The sequence below is a fragment of the Gallus gallus genome, chromosome 2 (genome assembly GCF_016699485.2).
Source record: "Gallus gallus isolate bGalGal1 chromosome 2, bGalGal1.mat.broiler.GRCg7b, whole genome shotgun sequence".
NCBI classification, from domain to species: Eukaryota; Metazoa; Chordata; class Aves; order Galliformes; family Phasianidae; genus Gallus; species Gallus gallus.
Window position 1 is genome coordinate 139,600,826 of NC_052533.1, and position 22,781 is coordinate 139,623,606.

The 22,781-nt window shown below is 36.3% G+C and overlaps 1 protein-coding gene across 12 annotated transcripts in view; it reads right to left on the reverse strand.

The window, feature by feature from the left end:
* The window catches only part of ASAP1 (ArfGAP with SH3 domain, ankyrin repeat and PH domain 1), a 165,922-nt gene that overhangs the window by 43,266 nt on the left and 99,875 nt on the right, over positions 1 to 22,781 (reverse strand). For 9 of the 12 annotated variants that reach the window (XM_046929216.1, XM_046929230.1, XM_025148177.3 and 6 more), the window contains 12 exons: positions 21,277 to 21,349; positions 13,703 to 13,848; positions 10,941 to 11,015; positions 10,532 to 10,581; positions 8,738 to 8,867; positions 8,522 to 8,607; positions 6,488 to 6,563; positions 5,818 to 5,904; positions 3,187 to 3,195; positions 2,533 to 2,633; positions 2,066 to 2,135; positions 402 to 489 (listed from right to left, as the gene is read on the reverse strand). In XM_046929216.1, the coding sequence (XP_046785172.1) occupies positions 402 to 489; positions 2,066 to 2,135; positions 2,533 to 2,633; positions 3,187 to 3,195; positions 5,818 to 5,904; positions 6,488 to 6,563; positions 8,522 to 8,607; positions 8,738 to 8,867; positions 10,532 to 10,581; positions 10,941 to 11,015; positions 13,703 to 13,848; positions 21,277 to 21,349 (991 nt within the window). The remainder of the gene's footprint in view (positions 1 to 401; positions 490 to 2,065; positions 2,136 to 2,532; positions 2,634 to 3,186; positions 3,196 to 5,817; positions 5,905 to 6,487; positions 6,564 to 8,521; positions 8,608 to 8,737; positions 8,868 to 10,531; positions 10,582 to 10,940; positions 11,016 to 13,702; positions 13,849 to 21,276; positions 21,350 to 22,781) is intronic. The other 3 variants (XM_025148178.3, XM_425945.8, XM_040690874.2) reach the window with 1 other exon arrangement.

The window sequence follows — 22,781 nt, forward strand, 5'->3', positions numbered from 1 at the left end:
CAACTATTTGATTATTAAATAATACTTGATAAATAGAACAGATAATGAATTAGAATCCAAATGCCTTCTCCATTTCCTGGTGAATATAGCTTATGAACATCACTCTAAGCTCTTAAACATCTCTCTAAACTCAGGGAAATGAGCACTGCATTTCGTAGCTTGTCACAAATTAACCGTATTTATGTCACACAAAATAGAGGTTCTATATTCACTTGTCTCTTCATCCCGTCTTCAAAATTAGAATCACTCTAACACTCATGAGACACTGCATATATCTGGACATAGATGCAAATTTTCAACTGCAGTCTTATTTTTAATGAAAGTGCCTTGTAATTACATGGCTTCAAAACATTTTTTAGAAATCCTATATAATGCAAGACGGTACTAAAATTGTCACATACGTGATATTAGATCAAAAGACTTCTTATCTTCAGCATTTGGCTTCACCTGGCAGGTTAATAAATTCAGTTTAGCTGGCTGCCTGTTGGACTAAAAAGAAAATTTATTTTACTTTAAAAAGGTCTTAATTTAGGATTACTTTTTCATTCTGTGGAATGTGCATTAATGCAATAAACTTTGGATATGAAGATGTGTACACTCTCAAAACACTGGAGGCTAGCATGACATAGATCTGGTCTTATGGAATGACCAGGTGTAAAACAAAGCTAAAATCTTCATGGCAGCTCCTCCTGACTACTTGAAAGGCCTTCAGGGAATAAAGCCTTAATTGAGAATATGCTATTATTTTTTTTAATTATATTTCATAAACAACGCTCATGTTATTAAGCTTATTTTTTTAAATAGTCTTAAAAATTTTAAAGGGAAGAGGGAAGCTGGAGATTTGGAGTTTCAGAGCTTTGAGTAAATACAGCTACTAAAATAACCCAATTACAGCATAGATTTTAAGACATGATAGGCTACATATGACTAAAATATTTTGGATATATATAAACTCATGAAAATCTATAGAGATACTGAATTAAATTTATCATAGCTGGCAGATATAAACTAAACGGGACATGACACTTATCTGTAAATACTCATGAACAGAGTTTTGGAAGTTGTTCATGTCAGAAGCTTTATAGCAAGTATTAAGTAATGCAAAAGCAATAAGACAAAAATACCTAGAAAAGTATTTCCCACATTGTCAAGTGTTTGGCAGAACACGCTCATCAACACAGGATTTCTAACACCCAAGGAGTAACAGATTGTCATGATCTGAACCTTTCATAATTACAAACAAAAATATTACTTTCCATTTGGCACTACTTTTTAAACAGTTACAAACAAGAAAAGGAGAATGATAGCCAAACTATACATTCTAAATTGACAAGATTTAAGCTTGAAAAACATATTTTCAAAAATGGTGATAACTGAACCATAACCAACCTAAGAACTGCTAACTAATCTCAAGTTATTTGAGAAAATGAAGTCATCTTTAAGCACTGATAGTCATGGTCAGTGGAATTTGGTAGAAGATAAAGGAAGTGTGATGAAATGGATCCATCTCCTTTAACAACAGTAACAGGGGAAAGATTTTTAAATTTTTAAATAAATATTAAAAATTAAGGTATTTAATTTTTAAATAAAAGCAACCACACTTCCTTAAAAGGAATTGATGTATTTGTCATTTCCTTATCAAAGGAAATTAAATCACTTAAAAAGGAATAAAAAAATATTTCAAATGACTGTTTTCAAGTCACACTTACTAGCTGAATGATTTATTTATAACAAAATGTGTGTGCATTGAAATGATTTATGTACTTAGCAGCCTATGTCGAAGTAAGATATCTGCAATACAGATGAGCGAGTTGACCAGTCTTCCTGTACACATAACAGCTAGAATCACTGTTCCCTACTGGCCATTAGCAGAAAAAAATGCTATAATGAGAACAACAAGTACAGCAATATTTTCTTAAGTCAACCTCCAACTTCTGGTAAACCACAGAACTTCAACAGTTGGAAGCAGCAGCATCTTGTTTTCACAGTGAATCTGTTGGTGTTAATATTTGCTCTTAAAAAAACATTATTTGTTATTTTAATGAAGTATAAAAAAATAACTTACCGTTGCATGTGATATGGTTAGAATTCCATTTTTAACAGTGCACTTTCTTCTTTGCCATACTTTCCTTAATCTACACAAGAATATCAACAACAACAATCAGTAGCTAGATATAATTGAAGAACACATTTTCATGTCATGAAAATTGTAAGATTGTCCTAAGAAACAGAGGCAGACAAAGTTACTAAACATCTCAACAGATGTTGAAGATTTATGGCAGGTCTTAATCACTTTTTAGAGATTTATAAAGACAGTGGCTTTTTTTTTTTTTAATTTGACATAGGATTTTGGTTTTGATTTTTTTTATTATATTTATTAGACTTATTTCATATACATTTTCTGATAGCAAGTCTCAGATATTTGTAGCACATGTATTAGGACAACGTGCCTTAGAAGTCCACAATATAAAGCTGTAAAAAGCAGTGCCTAAATATATTAAGAGCTCTCACTTATGCATTTCAAGAACATACCCATCACTCTTCTTTAAAAGATAACCTTTCTTCTCACTGCCATATTCCTTATTCCCCTGAAGTTGATGCATACTATATCCTCCTTGCCTGCTCTGTGAATCCTAAAACAAAACAAAAACACCACTAATGTTTCCTAATGTGCAGAGTACAATTTCCTCATCACTACACATTATCTCTACCAAAACATCACATATTATTAAAAAAGAACTCCTAATGCAAGTTTTACATCTATAAGAGAGTTTGCTTTTACATCAACTGCTGTAAAGTTAACTGCATGTTCAAGACTGTTACTTCATAAGGAGTTTTGAGTCCTTACTACAAATGGCAAATACCGACCTAAACGTACCACCTTTTTAAAATACAGAAGTTTAAAATTGCATAATCTTATAAATGAAGAATAAAATGCTGATAGCAAATTTCAAATAGAAAGCAACACAATAAAGCATGCAGATATACACAGATTTACCAAATAAAAACAAATGGCAATAACCATTTTTATCCAACTAAAGATATACACAGTGTTTGCAGGAATTTTAGTGAATAAATCAACTGAAAAAGCTTTTGTTTGATTCAGTGAAACAAGAAGGTGAAATGGATAAACGCATCATAAATGCATCTGAAAAACCACAAAATTTCATCAAAACAGTGACTTACTCTCCTAGACTTCGATCACGAAAGGCAAAAGCAACAGAGAAAGAGAAAGCAAATAATTTAAAACAAGTACTATTATTTTATTTAAAAATATACACCTTGAACTTAAATTTTATAGTCCTCACATCTGATAGGACAATTATCCTTTCTAATGGTACTACTAGAAAAAAGGAAAGAACTCCTTATTTAGGTGGCTTATCAAGTACAAAGCATGACAAAATTCTGTACAACACTGCATGTATGACACTGGCTTCATACAAGTATTGAAAACATCAGCAGGATCAAATCTTAACAAACAACATCCAGTCTTTGAAGTGTCTATAATGAAAGCTATATTGTTTCAGTTTCATGAATGATACTAATTCTAAATTTCTATTAAGGACCAAGCCAAAAATTAGTTTAAAATATTTGCAAAAGAAATATAATTAAGGATATATTAATATAATTTTAAACTAAACTGTGAAAACATCCCCTCACAAAGCATCTGACAATAGAATAGAAATCAAATTACTTTCCTGTCAATATTCTTCAGTGTTTTAAATCCTACAGTCAATGTATATTGAAGATTACACTCTCAAATCTTATACTGAATCCTTACAAATGTGTTTTGTTTTGTTTTTGCAATAAGTTACATGAGTTTAGAAAGAAGTGATTTAGTAGAACTGTAGTTGTGGCAGTTGGAAGCAGCATGAAGAACACTGCATACAGTGCGATGCAATCAGTGTTTGCACCATCACAGTAAGCAGCTGATTTGTTTTATGCCAATTTTGAAAACCCCACTGAAATGAGGGTTCTATTGATGTTAGAGTAAAATAAGACATAATTCCTGCTCCAAAGAGCTTATCAAATTAAGACTTGGGGAAATAAAGCATCAAGAAGCAGATACGAAACATGAATGTAAAGATTAGCTAAACTGAAAGTAAAGCTGTCAGCTGCATTTGTAAAAACAGTTGAAATATGAGAATACCAACAGAAATCTGTATTAAAGGGTTGATTTACTGAAAAATTTAAGTTTTTAATGTATAAGCATTTAGCATAACCAATAAATACTTCCCATAATTATATTATCACTTAGAATATTTTTCTTTAAACCATAAAATTGTAACCATAGTCATTTTACAAAATCAGATGTTTCTTGTGCAAAATTACATAAACTTGTTACTAAAATGCAGTATCTAGCATGTAGTAGCAACATGAGATGTTCTGTGTAGCAGAGCCATTGGTAATTTTGCTTCTTATTAGTGAAGCTACAGCACTAGTGCCTCTGCACAACTCCATATTCAAAGACTGTTAAGATATTCCCAAGCACCAGGTAATTCCATACACAGCAGTAACAAATTCTCACTGATGCAAGGGATACGCATGCCAGCAAAGTCTGTAAGAGCCTTACAGATGTAACACTACATGAACGCCTTGAATGCAAGCAAAAGTAAAAACGAGCATTGCATTATGATCTTGGAAGAGCAAGGAACAAGGTCAGTCACTTATGGCATTAGTGGTTGTTCCCAATAAAGTACGACATGATCCTGAATACTTTGGTAGATTCAATAGCCATGCACCTATCTCTCCTGAAATCCATGATGGAAAGTCAGTTTGAGATGAGTAGGAAGTCTCATTTATCTCATCAGATCTCCAGAGAGATTAACAGTGGCAGAATTTATAATCTGGTTGGGAATCACAAGTTTAAGACTTTCTTCTTACACAAGAAGTCGCTACTACACATAGCCAGAGCTTCAATTTCACAGATTCACAGATTATGCTTTAGTTGGAAAGGACCCTTAAAGGCCACCTAATCCAACTCCCCTGCAACGAACAGGAATATCCACCACTAGAGCAGGTTGCCCAGGGTCTGATGCAGGCTCACCTTGAAAGTCACCAGAGATGATGCATCAACCACATCTCTGGGCAACATGTTCCAGTGCCTTACCACCCTCACTGTAAATGTTTTTTTTCCCCCCATATATCCAACCTAAATCTCCACTCTAAGTCTGAAACCATTTCCCCTTGTCCTGTCACAGCAGCCCATGCTAAAGAGTCTCTCTTTAGATATTGAAAGGCCATTCTCAGGTCTCCCTGGAGCCTTCTCTTCTCCAGGCTGAACAGCCCCAGCTCTCTCAGCCTGACTTCACAGGACAGGTATTCCATCTCTTGGATCATTTTTGTGGCCCTCCTCTCAACGCATTCCAACAGGTCTATGTCTCTCCTTTACTAAGAACTCAACATCTGGACACAGTATTCCAGATGAGGTCTCACCAGCATAGAACAGAGGACCAGGATCACCTCCCTCACCCTGTTGATCACACTACTTTTGATGCAGCCCAGGATTTGCTTGGCTTTCTGGGCGCACAGCTGGCTCAAGTCCAGCTTGCAATCCACCAGTACCCATTCTTGATCACTGACAAGAGTAGGACACTGAGCTACAGTAAGTATTTGTCTGATCCATAACAAGTGTTGAAGTAAGCTAAAAAGTATGCTTAAAAGAAACATGCATTTTTGTATTTTTACAGTGTCTGATGAAACGCAGATCAAAATCCTAAATATCAGTTTTGCAATTTTCATGAAGTATGAATTATTTCTGAACTCAGAATTCATAATTCACATTATCTCTGAAAATAACATGTCTAAATTATTTACCTCCTTCTGGTCAAGCTGCAGAGAAGATTTTATCAAATCACGAAGAGCAGTAAGTTGTTTCTTTTCTTCATCTTGTGTCTGCTTTATCTATAGAAAAAGACTATTATACTCTAGATGCTATTTAAAGTTCCTATGCATTCTAATACATCATTAGAAGTGTTCCGAGCAACCAGCTCAACTATTCTGTAATACAGTTTATTTCATGAACTGTTTTCTCATAATGTGTTCACCTTCTTCGCATGTATTACTTCAAAAAGCTGGAAAGAATACACAACTCTGTATACCCTGTTCTGTTAGACTTTAGTGGTTCATTATGTTTAATGTAACTAAGTCAGTCACTGAAATTTTAATTTAATAACTCCAGTAAGCTTGACATATTAAGGAATGAAAATACTGCTTAATCTAGCCACCAACTAGAACAGCAAATAGAATTACTGTAATTCTGATTATAGAGTACAAAAGCACTTGGGTGACAAATGAAGTTTGATTCTACATTATTACACGCCTCCCATTAACACCACAAGCAAGTTAATTAACTCAAACTGCGATGCGATCAAGCAGTTTGTTACAAAAAAAAAGTGCAAGCAGCAGCCAACTAGCATCCAATACCTAGATGAACAAAAAAAAAATATCAATTTTTAGACATTAAAATATTTACAAGCAAACTTACATTATATAAGTCAGCAGCCAACTTTTCAATATATTGTTTAAGTTTATCAGCTGTTTTCAAGCCATCTTGGAAGAAACTGCAATGAAAAATACCTGTGATTCATCAGGAATACACATAATTTATAAGAAAGTAGGCTGGCTTTGCTCCACCCTACCCTCCTCAAAGACAACAAGGCAAAACAAACCTGTCTGACTCAGTTCAAACAGTTTTACTATCAGTCTATCATCAGATGGTTAGAGTCCACATTCCTCTAACACTGATACACTTCACATTGAGTCCATAAACATTTCATTTACCTTGCAGACTTCAGCTTCACCAACATTAAAAACACAATAAGCTAAACAAGAATTTCATACATTAGTATGAAGTGACAACATCCAGAATATATGCAAGTCTTGCCAGTTAGTAATAGTAAAAGTTTAACCATTAGCCTTGTAAAATGTTATAAATACCACACATTCAAATTAACAGCACTGCTGAAATCACTACTTAGAAGTTCATTACAAGGCATATACGCTATTGTACATAAACAGAAGTCTGACTCCTATCCTCAAGTACTTATTTTAAATTAGAAATATGAAGGAATTTGATACTCATCTCTGAAAATCTCACAGAGTGGTTTGGGTTGGAAAGCACCTTTAAGATCACCCAGTTCCAACCCCCCTGCCATAGGGAGGGACATCTCCCACTAGGCCAGGCAGCATTTTTTTGTTTGTTTTGTTTTGAAAACCCTTCCCAGTAGTTTTCTAAGTCCTATGCCTTTCTGAAATCCAGCTACTCCACTGTAACATCAAGAAATAACAAATTAGAGAGAATATATCTTGGCTTATTTATTTACTTCAAATCACTGTTAGCCTGCACACTTCCCTAGCTGAAGCCTATTTCCTGTATTTAAAATATCTCAAGTGAAATTCCCATGTTCGCCTTGACAATTAATGACATGGCCATAGCTTAATGGTTTCACCTCAAGGAGTTTCAAACAAATTACTGGCTTTCACAATGACTTTTAAATTTACACGAGACTATTTAATTGAATAAATAATAAACTAATTCTAAAGTTATCTTATAGATCTATGCCTCAAGAATCCCAGAATCATAAAATATCCCAAGTTGGAAGGGAATCAATGACCCTTGTGGGTCCAACTCCTGGCTCCTCATAGGATCACCCAAAAATCAGACCCCATGTCCACACTCTCCTTGAACTCTGGCAGCAATAGGAAGCCTGTTCTATGCCCACCCACCCTCTGTTGAAGAACCTTTTCCTGATATCCAAACCCAATCCTCCCCTTTTTACCCACTCAAGTGGGTAACAAGGAAATAGCTTTAGCACTCAAGGCTCGCTATCTGGTGATAAAATCACAAGCTAATTTAAAATCTAAACCCTCTCTCCAAGTTATGCAAATGTATTTACAAAACAAACATACAAACAACTGTAGCAATACACTGCTTCATTTCCTTTTGAAACAGTAACACTGAAGAGAGAGGTGAGAGACATAACCCAGTGGGAAGCAAGGTGTGTAGGCAGCATCCACCTCATTTAATCTTTATGTCCTCTTAGATCCTGTAAAATCAAAGGAAAGGCTGAAAAGCTCTGCCACCTTCAGGTTGAACCAGTCAGCCTTCAGAGGTTCTACCCAGGCAGTACGCAATGTACACAACAGAGAATGGGAACAGACGTTGATGGGTCTCTGGTCTGAGTTAAGATCCCAGGAAGTTAAATTAACTTTGTACGCAACATACAGGGTTTTTTCTCTGCCTCTCTCCTCATTGCTCCCGTCTTCTCTCTCAACTTTTTATACTCTGTACTGAAAGACTGAGCAACTTGATGTAACTGTACATGTCCAGAGGAGCTGGACCATGTAACCTTAAAAAGGCCCCTTACAACTCCACTGATTTTATGATTCTAACAAGTCACCTGATAGATCACAATTATGATAAATAATCCTGATATGATCAGAACAAATTCAAAACAATGAGAAAAAACACTTATGCAAATGAAATACTATAAATAAAGCTTAAAAGTACTGCACTTACTTGCATTGTGCATGATAATATTTAATAAGATTCTGCAGAAGGTCCACACCTTTTTTCGTCTTGATTTCATTAACCTTAATAAGATACTGCATAGACAGTGAAAAAACATGATTATCAACATTATAGCATTCAGCTGTTTTCAAACAATACTACTTAAGACCCACAAAGCATTTTATGTTCTGGTGTCAAAATTAAAAGATGAAACTTCTGCCTTACTTCACACATCTGCAACTGAAAGAGTCGCCTTTCCTTCTCCATTTCTTCTGCAATCTCAGCTCCTGTAATTTCAGTTCGTATCATCCCGTGTTGTTTTGCATGTTCTCTCTTTTCCTTTTCAATTTTTGTACTGAAATGAGTTAGAACAGATTTTAGAGAATTGCTTCTATTATGTGATAAAGCTTTTTTCTTTTTAATGAAAAAAAGAGTATTAAAGAAGATGAGTTCCTCTATGATATCAAATCTTCTTCTCCTCCTCCTCTCCCTCTTAAAAACGTGTCTGGTAGTAACAGTTATGAAGTTGCCCTTCCTCCCTTCAATTCTTTAACTCTTTCCTCTAGTTTGGATGCTGTGTTGGGGGGTGAGGGAATCTGTTTTTCCAGCATTATGTTCTCCATAGCTGTCATCTCTATAGACTGCAGGGTAAATCATACACATAAAAACCTACTGACTCAACTGGAAAATGGCAAAATATCTCAATCAAACAATTCCTTCTTTAGGGAGCATGAATCATAAGAAAAGTAAGAAGGCAGCATATGAAATTTACCACACATACTAAATGGTATGACTTCCAATCATTACCCAACCATTATATTTTAAGAGAAAGTCAGTGCTGAAAGTAAGTATGAAACAGTGAAATACAAATAAGGAACTAAGAGGTCATCCTGCACCTTCTTAATCGTAGCATTATAGTATCACTTTCCTTAGATTTCAGGGCAGTTTCTCTACTATTGCTCTGTATTTCTCAAAACAGAGTAGAAAAACCTAAACAATGTATTATTCCTCTCTAGCAAATCCTGATGAAGTTCAACAAGGCCAAGTGCAAGGAGTTGCACTTCAGTCAAGGCAATTGCAGACGTGTACAGACTGGGAGAACACCTTGAGAGCAGCCCTGCAAAGAAGGACATGAGGGTCCTGGTGGATGAAAAGATGGACGTGAGCCAGTAGAGAGCACTTGCAGCATGGAAAGCCTACAGTATCCTGGGTTGCATTAAAAAAGGGGTGGCCAGCAGGGAGAGGGAGGCGATTGTCACCCTCTATTCTGCCCTTGTGAGGCCCCATCTGGAGTACTGCATCCAGGCCCGGGGCTCCCAGCATAAGAAATACGCAGAGCTTCTGGCACAGAAGGAGGACCGTGAACATCAGAGGGCTGGAGCACCTCTCCTGTGAAAAACAGTTGAAGGAGTTGGGCTTATTTAGCTTGGAGAAGGCTCCAGTAAGACCTCACTGCAGCCTTCCAGTACTTAAAAGGAATTTATACCACGGGCACACAGCGATAGGTCAATAGTGAATGGTTTTAAATGAAAAGAGGGGAGATTTACATTAGATGCTGAGGGGAAAGTTTTCACTCAGAGAGTGGTAAGGCGCTACAACAGGGTGCCCAGAAAAGTGAATGCTTTCAGGGATGAGCCAATGCAAACCCATATTTGGATGGTCAGGATGCCCAGGGCCCAAATGCCTGATTTAGTGGTTGGCAACCCTGCTCACGGCAGGGGACTGGAAGTGAAGGAGCTTTAAGATCCCTTTCAACACAAGCCATTTTACAGTTCTATGAACCTGAGAAAGCACTGTGTGTTTCAGACAGGTGACCTGTGTAAGAGGGAAGAAAAAAAAAAAAAGGATTTGTTTGCTTACTGAACTCTGAGCATTAAACAATGAAAACTCCATATTTCTTTTACTCATACACTGAAAAAATTGCCGAAGAAAGGTTTGGGGTTTTTTCCCCTCAGTACATAGTTAGGAGCCAGGAAGAACAGGGGAGATAAAGAGAGATAGAGTGAGAGAAACACTTACAATTTGGTTTCATAATCCTTCCAGGCTTTGTCAAAAGGCTTTTTGAGATCCTTCAGAAACAGACAAAAAAAAGTCCTTAAAGCATTTTTAAATCTTTAGAGGTAAGATAACATCATAAGTAGCACCAAAATAATTTCTTTTTAACTAAATTTTTTTCAAATAGCTGTTAGGAAAAAAAAAATTGAATCTTGTGAAATATTGCTTTCCTGTGCATCTTAAGACAAGAACTCAGAATGAAGTTCTACAGTAGCATTTGAAATTGCAACCACTTGAATTTTGAGGTTTTTCTTTAGACTATTTATATAAATAGATAATAATGGATGCCAACAGTAGAAAATGCCTCATGGTAAAAGGAAAAGTGATAAGAAAGTTGAAAAGCATTTCCATTAATAGTATTTTCAACACTTACCCCTTTAACACCTTTTAGGTCTCCTTTTAAGAGAGAATCCAGGGTGAAAATAACATTGTGGCTTAAGCCCTGGAGCTGAAAAAGAAAAATTATGGTACTGTTAGTGTTTAAAATATTCACTCTGATTTTATCAAAACATTGCCAGTATCTCTTATAAGTTCACTAGTGAAGTTGTAACCATCTCAGATTTTCTAAATTAATGGTAAATTCAAGCCTGGGAAGAATTAATATACTTTCACGTGAATCAGATAGAAAAGCATTACCATTACCCTCTAGATATGTAGGGCAATATAAATATTTAATTTTAAAAGTAGCATATAAGGAACGTTCTGAAAACACATCAAGGTAACCTTCAGTCTCTTCTAACCAGGTAGTTGAATGATGCATAATTGCTGAGGAAACAAATTAGGGTTTTACAAATAAATGTTCCTTATAGGTTCCTGAACATGAAGCAAGGACCTGCTATGCTACAGTCAGGCAGTGCGCAAGTCATATGTTGGCTCACGTATAAGCAGCAGTTGCAATGAGTCATCAGCCCTGTGACTGCTCCTAACTACTAGAGAAATCTGTTCTTTTCACTGGATGTGGAAGTTTGGCATCTATTTCAACTCTTAGTAGTTTAAATTTCACCCCATCAAGCCCCTGCCAAGTTGATTACGTATCTATAGGATTATTCATTTTTTACTGTGTCAATGAGGGTAGAAAAAACTGCTGCTGTGTTCCTATTTAAACATATGCAGGCGTGTCTACAAACACTGAAAAATCAGGATGATAGGAAGGAGACATCTATTAACATTGCTGTAAGTATAGCACCCACAAGAAAAATCTGTTCATTTTCTATTCCACCACTCCATTCACTTCTTTCAAAGATACTCCTTAGCTTCTTGCTAATTCTACAGCTTCCCCATGAGTGGAGCAGATGGGAAGGCTCTCTGGTGACAGCAACAGGACCAGAGAGAATGGCATGGAGCCACATGAGGGAAGATCAAATTGGGTGTTACAAGAGGTTCTGCATCAGAGAGCAGTGGGCATGGAACAGGCTCCCCAGGCAGTGGTTATGGCCCCAAGCTTCCAGAGCTCAAGGAGTATTTGTTTGGACAACTCAGATATAGGGTCTTAATCTTGAGTGGAGCTGTATGGAGACAGGATGTGGACTTCATGATCCTTGTGGGTCCCTTCCAACTCCAAACAGACTATGTTTCAATGATCTCAGAAGGAAGATAAACAGGTCACTCTACTTCAGTGGCTCTGATATAAGGCTGGTGTTGGACAACAGCCCAGTGAAGTGTAGCGGCACTCTCAGCTGTTTTCTCACTGGACGTTAACTTCAATTCCAATATATTACAAGTGATGAAGACAAGACTCAAAGCAGAAATAAGCACAGGCATTTGTGTTGGGGGCCCTCAGATATCTGAAGCAGAAGCAGTCAAACACTGTGTGGGCTGAGGGAGGGACTGGCTTTCACATAACCCTGCTTTACAGCAGTTGAAGGTCTCTCATCCAAGAAATAATGGAAGAATAGAAAAAAAAACACGGGAGTTCATTTGTGAAGATACAGAATTCTAAAGAAATAAAGAAGATCAACTCGCCCACAATGAACTACCTGCCTGTTTGTCACAATGACATCAGTTTATTTGTGCCTGCCTATAGCGGGATAGTTTTATTCATAGTAGCTATTAGGGTGCTGTGTTTCAGATTTGTGATAAAATATGCTGTTGATTACACACCAGAGGTTTAGCATTCCTGAGAAGTTCTTATGCCAAGCAAAGGCTAGAGAAGCTGGAGAAGTTTGTAGGACATACAGCCAGGACAGCTGATCCTAACTGACCAAAGATTTATTCATAGAAATCATAGAATCATTTTGGTTGGAAGAGACCTTTAAAGATCTATTTTCAACTAACCTAGGTAGGGACGATTTCCACTAGTTTAAGTTGCTGAAAACCCTGTGCAACCTGACAGGAATGCTTTCAATGATGCCAAGAAAGATCCCAGAAGTTTTACAGCTGGAAGAAAGTCTGTAACACTGCTTACACCTTACACACCAATAAGCTTGGAGAGAAACCAAGCCAATATAAAACTGATTCTTCCCATTTCTGAATGTAATGGCACTTAAACCCATGAAATATGTACTTATAAGGAATGTGGCTTCATTAGTTTCAGTGTTCAAAGACCTGCTTGCTGCTCTCATCTGAAGTAAAAGGCTTGAGACTAACTTCAGATGAGGAAAAAACTTCATTTTTATAAAAAATAGAAAAATATAAAAAAAAAGGAAAAGACTTAAAACATCTTCATAAGCCTACTAGTTAAGCAATGGATATCCTGCAAATCACAGGGAAAATGGACTGCTAACATCATTTAAGCATTATTCCCAAATCATTAGTTTTCTCCAAAAGGTGAAATCTCCTTTTGAAGTAACAGAAAAGAACTGTAACTAAAGGCATTGAATTTTTAACTGGAAAGATTTCAAGTCAGGGAATGACTTGGAATTAAGTTCTATAGAACACTTTTATTCACTTCAGAACTATACCTCCGTTGCCATCTCAACATTTTCATCTTTGTCCTCTCAACCACAAATCAAAAAATGAAACACAGCAAGTTTGAAATAACACCCTTTTTACAGACAGTCTCTGAGATAGCATTATGTCAGTTTCTGAAAAAACATTAAGCGTCTCTAAAATTATCATTGGTCATAAGGAATGTGAAATACAACATGCAAGAAGGTTTTGTGATTTATTTTGGAAAAATTAACTGAAATTCCTCACCAGGTTCTTCAGCAGCGTTGATAACTCTTTAGTGAGTGTGGAAAATTTTACGAAAGCTGTGCCAAGATCTGGATTATCCCGACTTAAAAAATTACTTCCAAATTTGTCTAGCACTTGTGCATAGTTTTCTTCATTTTGAACATGATCTGCAAAGAAAAAAAATAGAGTCAGGAATTTTCTTTCTTGCAGTCTATTACTTCACGCTACTGCAATATACTGTGATGTTTTAACAAAACAGACAGCATTACTTAGAGGAAAGCCTCAACGTAATGCATTTACTAAAAGCTAATTAAAATAATTTTAATATGAAAAATTAACAAATAGACAAACAGATCAGCCACTTGAATCGATTGGGGGAAATTGTATTAAAAAGCTCTGTAAACATTAATAAAGTAGTAAGATCAATAAAAGATCAAACAACATATTGTGCTGTGTAAGTAACACAGGAATTTATAGTTGTGCCTACTTTGATCTAAGCTTTATTGCTTGTAATAGGGGTACTTCAACAGAACAAGAAGTCAATGGCATCAGATATAACTAAGCAAAACCGATGTGAATCAGACTGCAAGTTTTCAAGAAGAAATTGGTCTTACAGGAAAATATTCCCTTTTCACCTGTTTGTAAAACTGAGTTACCCCCGCAGAATGGAATGTCTGTTGGTATACAGCCAAACCCTTGTTTTAATACACAGCCAATGGGACAGTGAGAGTTCAGAACCAAGAAGATGAAATTGAAACCAATATAAACAAGCAAAATTCTTAACTCAAGGATGAAGGAAACTCTGCATTACAAATCATTGTGCTAGAAATGCTTTTCCTGCTTCTTCTACCTTCTTTTTTGGCATCTTTGCATTTTTTCTTACTTGCATTTCAGTGTCTTTAAAATGACAATCTACCATTTCAGCTATTTGAGGCTGATTTCATCACACCCACCTCTACATGGAATATTTAGGTATTAGTTAGATAGACATTTAACTTCAACAAGATTCCCAGTCTACGTTTTGTTCTATAAGCCACGAGCACAAAAGCACAGAGCTATTCCAACAACTGTACATTCTTTGCAGTGAAAGAAAATACAAATATTTATAAAATCTATACATAAACGACAAAAACATATAAAACTGTTTTATATAGCAGGCAGTTGCCAGTAGGCATTGTGTTTTTCTCCTAGTATTTTCTTCAAGTTGCTGTATTGCCAGAGAGCATTTGTTTTGAAAACAAGAAAAACAAAATTAAGAGCATAAGCTTCAAATCAGGCTTGTGGATAACACTCCACAATACATGGATCTATATTAACATTTACTAAGAGCTGGTTAAGAGTTAGAGAGTACTTCAGAGGTATTACAGATCGCCAAAACAGACCACTGAGGGACTAGCAGAAACAGAAAAATGAATCTCCTACTGGAAGAAAAAACAACAAACACAACACCACCACCAGACAATAGAACTGCCAAGTTAACAAACCCCACAGGTGACAGAGTAACATTCTAACACCAGTCTGAGGTTTTCAAAAAGCCAAATATTTAATCATATATCAATATGGAATTGTAGCTTGAATTGTATGCTTTTTATAATACAACTGTTTCTAAAGCATATGGTTGTAATCAAATAGCATTAAAATCAAGGAAGCCAATATATAATAACAAAATACATGTTTTGATGCAAAAGCTGCTGCATAAATGTATACAGAAGACTTGAGCTAATAAGGAACTTTGGCTTACATAGTCCTGAGCTAATAAAGCTGAAATGTACCCTACTGTTCTCAGGGAAGGGGAAAGATAATGGAACAAAGAAAGAAACCAGTTAGATCATGAAGTCCCTGTTCTGGTCACAATGAAGCACTTCTAACTCCAGTATACTTCCCAGCAGTTTGATTTTAAGCACCACATTGTTTCATAGAGCACAGACATCCAAGAATAATTATTGAAAGAGAATAAAGAAGAACAAGCTCAAGACTATTTTCTTTATCTGCAGAAAGGGAAAAGATATTCCCAGCCAGAAAAAGGAAGTAGACAGTTGTCCTGGAACAACCCATAGGAAGTTGCCCTGAGCATCCTGATCTAGCTGTCCCTGTTCATTGCAGACTAGATGATCCTTAAAGGTCCCTTCCAACTCTAAAGATGCTATGATTAAGTTCTCTGGAATCCCATATCACAAATCACTGAACCTAGGCATGAAGCTTATGACAGACGTATTCCTTTTGCTTTGTAATCAGCAAACTCACAAAAAAAAAAAACATTCAAGTATTGTGTAACAATGAAATATTTTCAGTTTTTTACATAAGTATCAACATAAGCCTTGTAAAGGGAGCAGAAGTATTTTCAGTGTATGAAGAGGCACTGTAGCTCTGTACATGACCTTAAAGATTCAGATGGAAAATGAAGTCTTCATTTTCATGAGACCTACTCTAAAATGGAACATAGGAAAATCCAGCATGCTTTCAGCAACAAGTATGTCTTGAGCTCCCCACCATTGCCTCACACAAACACAGGAGTTCCCAGTGTCCTAATAGAACTTCCTTTGGATAAAGAAAGCTGTAATGTGCACAACTTGACGCTCACTTCCTTAGATATAAGTACGGCAGGAAGGACTTCGATAACCCCAAACAGATACTAACACTGACAGCAGCATACACTAATGATATTTTCCTTCTAAAACTAACTCATGTCTTCTTATCATCGTGAAGAAAGCTCAGCATTGTAGTGAAGATATATCAGATATATCCTCAGACATCCTCCTTCTGCAGCATCTCCCAGAGAGGTACCAGGAAACAGACATCAGGCTCTGCTCCCATCACAGCAGGACAGGGGCTCCATGACTGTCCCCTCCTCAATGGGACCTGACACTTAAAGCCTTAACTTTCCCTCATCTTAAATAGTTTTATTCTGACCTATACACCTGCAAATACTGAAGAACAGAAAAGGAGTTAAATAGTTTACAGAAGGAAAACACACAAACACTGCAACTCCTCACTGACATTGATTTACTGACAACTATATTGATGTATCTGATCAAGTCTGAAAAAGAATTGCAGTTCACAATCTTGGTTAACTTGACACTGTTGTTACGTTGTACTTATAGAAGTGATTTGTTCTCTGAGCAGCGAAGGGGAAAAAAAAAAGTGAAGGTCAGAGCCAAACCGCATTTATGAATGGAAAAATATACACATGAAAAAGACACAAAAGAACGAGAAAGCTGGCAAGTTTAAAGAGAATGGCAAAAGACAACACTTGAAATAAAGCATGCTTTCTCTTTCCATCCATCAAAAAAGCTGAAAAGAAAGAAACAGAAAAGAAAATCTTGGACCATCACATTCTTTTCTTTGCTTCTGGAATGAGATTGTTGGAGACAAAAGTAATGAAAGTCTCTTTCAAAGTCATTGAGAACAATGTGCATCTTAGTGAGTCATAAGTTCCCTAGATCTGACATTAAGAGAGAAGACAAGCTAAACCAGAAAAGTAAATGACCTTCACATCTGTGTTCATCGCTAACACCTTTAAAGAAGTTCTCATGTAAGGAATTTCTTTCAAGACTGCTTCAGAAGATGTAAAGATGCTAAGAGCTGAGTTCATAAGAGCTGAAAAAAAATGAGCAACAAGTAACAGAAAAGTAAACTATAAATTGTCAAGTCTCATTTATGACAGCCTCAATACGAGGAAAACAAGACACTGTTTTTAACAAGAGCTCCAGAGAGAGAGAGAGTGGGAATTCAAGTACACGGCGCCAGAGCAGCAATGCTGACATATTCCTCCTCAGGCAGATTTGTAGGAATTACAGTGCGGAAGAGAATTGGTGGATAACATGGGTAAATACAAAATGCTAAAGAAGAAACAGGTTTCATGTCAGAGAGTTCGATTTCAAAAACTATTTTTCGCCCACAGAATCAACGGGTGGGGAACAGAAAATTGGAAATCAAACTGTGCTGAATCTGAAAAGGTGTATCCTTGACCAAAACCCCAACAGGAACAAAGCAAACTGGGTAATAGGGATGAGCCTCACATACAGGACCAACCACTCAGATGAGGTAAGGGGAAAGGAAAGAATGCAGTTACTTTTCTTAAAAGGAGTTCACCAATGAAGCACTTCATGATAAGGCTGACATTAATTAACAGCATTTAATGAGCTAGGAAATAAGCTTCACAGTGAAACTGCTGTTTTTTCAACATACAGCACTGCTAAGCTTATTCAAGGCAGCAGAAACAAAAGCAGAATCCAAATGAGAGAGATCTACAACAAAAATACCCATATTGGAGTTTGGGGTATACCCTTTCCTTTACACCCAGTAGAGAAAGATTTACAGTTCAGCTCATCCTAACGTGAATGCTCAGTAAATCAGATGAGGCTTGTCCTAGAACTCTACATTTTGATGTGTTGAACAACAGATGAAGCTGTGCATGAGGCAACACAGCACAAAAGCATGTTATAAAGAAAAGCAAGTCGTGGTGGTATATCACCTCAATATTCAGTAACCAAGAAATAAGAAAGAGGATGCAGCGGAGCAGTATAAAACATTATAGTGTGCTTACATCCTCAATATACAGCATGTAGTTCAGGCCCCTGTAGTTCCTCTGTAAAAAAAGGAAAGGCTATGCTACCATTTTGGAAAAAGACAATGAGAATGAGTGAATGCACGTGACAGTTTCTGTAATAACAAACTAAAAACAGATTAGGGCTGTTGAGCTCAGACATGAGATATTGTGGCTGAACATGGAAAGTCCCCAGTCTGACACCAAAATAGCTAAATGAGACATGCACAGGACTAGTTCACTTCTCAGAGGATTTAAGACCTGAAAAGGATGCATGAGACAACTCTGAAAAGGAGCAAGGGTGCATTTAACTAGTCTGATATCAGACTTTGCATGCTAAACATTTACATTAATGTATTTTCCTTAGAAAAAAGTAATCTAAAAAGTTTAAGTATTGAACACCACAGTATCAGTCCTGGCTTTGGCAATTCTAGACCTTCATATAACCGCAAGATGAAAAAAATAATAAAAACTGTTCCATCTTTGCACTGTTCTTTCCCTTCAAGTCCCTTCTATTTATAATTGTAGCAGACCAGGTGCACTGCTGGTCTCATTCCAGTACTTCTGGTCGTGCATGGATTTCATGACTTGAAACAATGGAGAAATATAATCAATCTATTTTATTTTTTAATCTGGAAGTTATACCAGCAGACTAATAAAACAACTATTGAAAATCTACAGCAAAACCAATTGTGCAATCTACTGCTGTTAGAATTCAGATCAAAATGCTATGGGAAAGTTAGTCAAAACAGATGCACCATTAAATTCATGCACCAGTCATGTAAGACAAGATCCTACCTACAGATTCAATGTATTATGACAGAAAGAGCAAGCTATGTAAGAAAGAGGTGGTAGGAAAGATATATCCATTTGGGTGTCTGAGTTTCATTAAAAAAAACTACTTTCCATACCAGTACTTTCTTTCAGGAAAAAATAGGATGGGACTTTCACACTTCTGCACTGGTATGCTTTCATTTCCACTGCAATAGTTCCAAATCTAAATCTGACAGATGCAGGAGGGTGACAGTTATATTCTCTCAGTAAGAGAAGAAAATCCCTTGAGGTTCACAATATAGCACAGAGCAAACACACCAGAGGGCTGAGGTGTAAGGCTTTCTGAAGAGCTGTGTATGAGACATACTACGTGAACAGCACTAAATGTTACGTCAGAAGAAAAAAAAACTAACAAAAAAGCCCAAAAAACAATACAACCCCCTAAATTTTTCTCCCTGACTTTCAGTAGAATATGAATCATTTTACTGATCAAGAGAGAAAAATTTGTTTAATTCCTGAATTAGCATTCACTATTCTGGCTCGTGTTCTCAAAGGAGATTAGGAAGCAGGGGTGCAATGAAAAGTATTCCTATTCTACAAATAGAAACATGGTTTCACCTTCTAGCAAACATAGTTTATAAAACAAAATTCCAAATGAATTTTTTCAAAATTTAGAAGCTTTCAGTTTTGTTCCTACTAATCCTAAGATATCACTTACTGTATGAATTGCAGCCTGCGCACCTTTTCAAAGAACAGTGTGAGCTATTACAAAATCTTTCTGAAGAGGGAGCTAGAGTATTAGGTATGGAGCCTTCTTTATCAAAAGAATTCATACTATCTATCGTTTTTGAAACTACACTTGTTTAAAAAAGGAAGGGAAAAACAGCTGTTTAATTACCTGTGGTCCATTTTAAGTATCACAACAGCCAACTAAGCCTACTGACCAACTTTCTATGACTTTTACACAACACAAGTTCATAATACAGAATGAGCTACTTATAAGCATTTGAAATAAAATTTTATTACAAAACTCAAATCAAATGATATATAATGGTTCTTTAAATTTTGCCTATTTCAAAACATGAAAAACCTTGTGTTCTATGATATTTAAGCAGCTTTGAAATTCAGTAAGTAGACATTACCAAATAGAAAGAGCTGCTATGACATCCAAGTACTTTTGAAAGCATAAAAGCAAATCTGTGTTTTAAACAAATACTATTCCCACTTTATATCTTGCTTTACTGGGGAAAAAAAATCATTAAGTGAAGTTATGGGTAAGCGCAGAGCAACAATGTTAGCGACTGGCAGACAAATTAAGAATCTACAATCCACTCTAAGTCCCCCACATCCCTAAGCTGGAGGTAATGTGGCAACAAATACTCTACCAAAGCAACACAAACAGTCTTGTTTTTAAACTAAGGTCACTAAGAAGTGGCTTTGCACAAGGAAATCCTTACTAAACTGATTATTTCTGCTGGGGAACAGGAATTTTCTAAAACGCAGTATTTACAACTGTGTAATTGGTGATCCGAAGCTCTACCAGCTCTGCTAGCATACTTTTGGCAAGTTTTTTTAGACCTTGAAAGGAACAGAGATAAAAGCCTCATATACTTTAAAAAACAATCTGTATTTTGGTTTACATTTGATTGTCACTTGTTAGTGAACTCAAAATAATCATCAGTTTATCCTTCAGCTGCCTATCTTCCCATCAAAGCTGTTACTATAGCCTCAATACAAGAGTCTGCAAATGAATAAAATAAACCTCCAGTGTTTTTGTTAACAATAGAGATAGGCAATTTTTATTATATGTATTACCAGGAGAGAGTAAATGTAGATTTTGTCTTTACTAAAAGGCTTTAGCAAGCTATCCTCCTGAATTCACCCTGAAGTAGTATGGTTAGGTCGTGGTTGGACTCAATCTTTAAGGTCTTTTCCAACCTGAGTGATTCTGTGATTCCATAAATTCAGTCTAGGATAGCACTTCAGGACGCTGTCCTAGATCTGCTCTACTCCAGTGTAGCTGCTTGAAATTATATGGCAGCATGAGAATTGTCCTAGAAGCCTTTAGGAAAGACTATGCGGGTGAAAGAATCAAAGAACACAGTACTTTGATGTAGAATCAGCAATGAAAATAAGGTTTTACACGGTTAACCCCAACAGTGGTAAACAGATAAGCATCTCTTATGCTGTATACTTCAACAGGACAAGTGGCAAGATGTTTTTCAAACAAAGTCAAATGTTATGTAATCAGGTAGAACTGGAAACAATGCCTTACCTTGCCCCGAATTATATATTGCTTTCACAGATTTCTTTACTTTCTGTAGTGCAGTTCTATCTTGATCCAATGCCTGAAATGACAATAAAGAAACCTTAAATATGTACTTCATTGATCAGAAGAACACCCTACAATATTTCAGAACGCAAAATACATAGTTTCACAAGTTGGATAAAACTGTCCTTACAATACATTCAGCCTGCAGGAAGGTCTGAGGTCATTCAGCCCCTTCAAATTGTATTAAAGAACTGATCTGAAAATGGTCTGAAGGCAGAACTGAGCAGCACTGACAGAGCTGAGAAAAAAAATGCTAGTTTTGTAATGGGACAAAGTGTTTAAGATGTAATATATTTTACACAAAAATGACCAACAGTAATAAATAGAAACTACCACTATAAACCTATAGGTTCTGTTATAACTAAGCTGCTGGTTAATTTCTATGGGTTACTCATGCTAGTCTGCTACAACCTGGAGACGCAAAATACATTCTCTTATATAAGTATGTAAAAAGTATGTAAATATAACTGGAAAAAAAAAGAGGAATGTGGAAGAAATCCATGAAAAATCCTTTTACTCAGTTATAAATAACTCCTGGAAATTACTTTCACAAGTACCACAAGTTCACACAAGCTATCATACTAACTCTTCCTTCCGCACAAAGCAATTTTTAAAATATAGAAGATGAAAAGTACCAAGTAAAAAGGCTTAAGATCTGATTTTACATTACATAAAGCTATCAAAAAGGAATATTTACATGAGATTTACATGAGAAGTATTCAAATATGCACTGCAAGGACTCTATAGTTTCAAAATCCAGAGGATGAAGTCATTATAAACCAAGGATGAGTTTAGGATTATATTTCTTGGTACTTCCTTCTTTGTAAGCAACTGAGCTTCTCCCTACCCCTCTTGCAATCTGAAGCAAGAAATTGAGTTAACATCAGAAAGAACCATTATAATGAAGCAAAAAATAAAAACCAAGTAAGCAGTAGTCTGGGCATGTAGAACAAAGGTCTTTACAGGTACTGGTACTGCATGCAGTGTTCCAGTTAATTTCACTTACATGTGAGCTCTGGACACTCTGCATTCAGAACATTTTGCACAGTTGCTGCTATACACAGAGAACATATAGGCAATAATTTAAACATTTCTGCGTATTTTCTTTTTTCCATTTAGGTCATAGCCAATTTCATGGAAGCAATGCTAGATCAATAATCTCAATCCTTAGCGAAGCTGCAACGTTTACCATACACTCAAATCACCAAAGACTGGATAACTGTGCTCAGAATTTTTGTCAGGACAGCAGCAGAGCTAATCTGTTTGTTGGAGCAGACCACAAATCTTACATTGCAGAGATGCTTGGGCAGCCAATATTCTTTGCTGGAGGAAACAGCATAAAGTTTGATGCTCCCATGGGTCTGCTATATGAAGACAGGCAAACCGACACACAACTTGATCCTCTGCAAGGCTCAGTGGTAAATTCACAACACTGAAAGCTTCTGTGT